This window comes from Phaethon lepturus, unplaced genomic scaffold (genome assembly GCF_000687285.1).
Source record: "Phaethon lepturus isolate BGI_N335 unplaced genomic scaffold, ASM68728v1 scaffold39551, whole genome shotgun sequence".
Classification (NCBI taxonomy): domain Eukaryota; kingdom Metazoa; phylum Chordata; class Aves; order Phaethontiformes; family Phaethontidae; genus Phaethon; species Phaethon lepturus.
The window spans coordinates 1-2,722 of NW_010519177.1; the positions used below are offsets into that span (position 1 = coordinate 1).

The following is a 2,722-nucleotide window of genomic DNA, read 5'->3' on the forward strand; positions in this document are numbered from 1 at the left end:
TTGTCCACCCCGCCAGCGTTGGGTTGACCCTACGCCTTCACCTGGAGTGAGGCCCCCCCCAAAAGGGGGGACGTGACCCTGCCCAAGCGCCCCGGCCACGAGCCCTTCTGCTCACACATGAGCCAGATCCAACTCCCCCCTCTGACTTGGGCTCCACCTGGGACTACAGGGAGAAGTTGGATGATGACCACCCAAAGGTGGACCGCGACGCCCACCCTGGAAAGGGAGTGAGGGGTGCCCATGGGGAGAGCCTCCCACCCCACTGAGCATCACCGAAGGGGGCAGACGCTTACCGCCATGGACTTGAGGGTGATCTGTTCGTAGTAATGAATGGTCTGCTTCTTGTTGGCCACGTCGGGGTAGCCAAAGCCCGCGATGTGCACCAGGTCGCAGAAGTGCAGCGCCAAGGTGATGGCCAGCAACCCTGTGGTGGGCTTCTGGAGGGAGAGGGTGGAGGAGAAGACATACAAAGAGCCGTGGCCTTTAGCAAATTGCACGGGGATGGTGGGGGGGGACTGGTGGGGAGAACGTCACCCCTCAAGGGTGACCCCACCCCTTACCTGTTTGACCTTCCGTGGTTGCTTCATGGGGAGGTTGAGCAGTTTAGCAGCAGTTACTTCCATGTAATAAGGGTTGAGGATGCGCACTTGCTCTGGGTTGGCGTCCCAGATCAACGGGGGCTGTTTCCAAAACCCCTTCCGAACCTGCAAGAGGATGGAGATTTCCAGTGGCATCCCAATAAGAGAGGTAGGTCCCCAAGGGTGGGGTGGGATGAGGGTTGGACCCCAGAGCAGTCAAGGAGGGGTTGGACCTGCTTCCCCACCACGCTTACCCTCTTCTTGTCGTTGAGGATGGCCTCCATCCACTGGAAGTCCATGGGCTTGAAGGGCACCAGCACCAGCAGCGTGTCAGGATTGTTCTCTGTCCTGGGGTTGAAGTGGGCCGACTCCGGGTAGAAGAGGCGCATGGTGGTCTTGGAGCCCACGTCCTGCTCATACCCATGGACTGGGGCATTGTTCAACCTTGGCAGGGGACACGGGGACATCACAGGTGTCAACCCCATCTGCAGGTGGCACTGGGGAGAGGTCAGTGGGACAGACCCAGGGCTGTACCTGATCACAACGTCATACGTGTTGATGGTCTCCCCCATGGAGCTGTTGCGGAGCCGGTGGCCGTTGCCCACCACCGCACACCTCCGGCACTTCAGGCTGCGAGAGAAGAGCCCCGTCTCAACCAGACCTGCTCTAAAACCGGGGTGGCTTTGACCACCAAGAGGGTGTTTTAACCCTGCGTTGCCCACTCTACAGAGCTTCCCACGCTCCGTCCACCATCCCTGGGTTGTAGAGGTTCATTTTGCCAAACCCTGGGCCCCCAATGGGCAAATTTCCCCAAAACGATGACAAGAATGATAGAAGAGCCCCCAGACCCACCCCGGCATTACCTCTGGATGCTCTCGGGCAGCGAGTAGTGGGTGATCGACAGCAAGCGCAGGAGGATGTCTTCTGCAAAGCAAGGGTGGGGAGATGAGCAAGGCTACGACGCCCTGGGTACTGCCCCATCTCTGCCAGATCTCCTGCCGTTAATCCCAGCTCCCCTCAGATCTCGGGGGGATAATCCTTGGCTGGGGCTTAGTAAAGCCTGGCCCACCCTAAACACTTTTGTAGGTACCACACGCACCCAGGGCAAGCAGACGCCTGCTGCAAAGCCTGAAAATTGAGCAAACAACTTGTGGGGGGCAGAGGAGGCATGGGACTAGTCCCCCCAAAAACATCAACCTGCAGACACTTTTAAGAAGGACAGACAGACGGGCAGGCAGAAACCCACGGCGAGCGCTGCCAAGGCTTACCGCTTCCCTTCGTGCCGTAGGGCAGCTCGTAGAGCGATGGCGTCTTCACCCAAAAATAGTCCTTCAGCTGCAAGAAGAGCGGGTGGTCCCTTGTGTAGCTGCCGAGGAGCAAAGGGCTGGTGAGACCGGGGTGGGGGGACAGCACGGGGGGTCCTGGCTCCACACACCCCTCGCACCCAACCCCGATACTCACTTCCCGATGAGCTGTGCCGCTTTCTTTTCCACCTCCCCAAGGGGGCACGTCGTCTTGTTTTCTTGCACGGGGAAATAAAAGCTGTAAAGGAAAAGGTTAAAAATAAAAATTATGCCTGTTCCTCTGCATCTCCCTCCCAGCAAAGGGCGCTCCGGCACCGCCGCGGTGGGATTCACGCTGTACCAGCAGCGCTGGGGATACTGCCAGCAATTTAAGGTCAGCTCTGCTTTAGGTATTTCTTTGCTGGGCTTGCAGCCTTGCATCAGAAGAGGTCTCTCTTGCTCCGCTCATGGACCTCGCGCTCTCCGCTTTCCCCTTCTCCATCAGCATCACCGGGAATGGGAGGAGAGGGGGGTTTTGCCGTTCTCCACCATCTCCCAGGCTCGGGAAAACAACAGTATTTGCCAAAAAAACCCTGCAGAGCCCGACTGCCAACACACGCCGAGGGGGAACCTCGAATCGTGGCCCCCCTCCTCCGGCAGCGGCCGAGGATGCTGCCACCTCCCCGGTCTCCCAGGATCCAGCAAGACGACGCTCCGGCATCCCTGCGCAGGAGGACGTCGCCTCCCGAGAGCGAAGGAGAGGGCAGGAGGTCCTTTAAACTCTAACAAAAGCCACTCACAGCTGTATGTACCTGTCTTCCCGGTAGATCGAGTACCAAACCATCACCAGAAACAGCGCCA

At 58.8% G+C, this 2,722-nt stretch overlaps 1 protein-coding gene across 1 annotated transcript in view; it reads right to left on the reverse strand.

The window, feature by feature from the left end:
- Positions 1-293: 293 nt before the first annotated feature.
- The window catches only part of ST3GAL4 (ST3 beta-galactoside alpha-2,3-sialyltransferase 4), a gene marked incomplete at both ends in the record, with an annotated part of 3,406 nt that continues 977 nt past the window's right edge, over positions 294-2,722 (reverse strand). The window contains 8 exons of the mRNA XM_010296962.1: positions 294-437; positions 561-704; positions 833-1,022; positions 1,113-1,208; positions 1,442-1,502; positions 1,847-1,944; positions 2,040-2,120; positions 2,674-2,722. Coding sequence (XP_010295264.1) covers positions 294-437; positions 561-704; positions 833-1,022; positions 1,113-1,208; positions 1,442-1,502; positions 1,847-1,944; positions 2,040-2,120; positions 2,674-2,722 — 863 coding nt within the window. The remainder of the gene's footprint in view (positions 438-560; positions 705-832; positions 1,023-1,112; positions 1,209-1,441; positions 1,503-1,846; positions 1,945-2,039; positions 2,121-2,673) is intronic.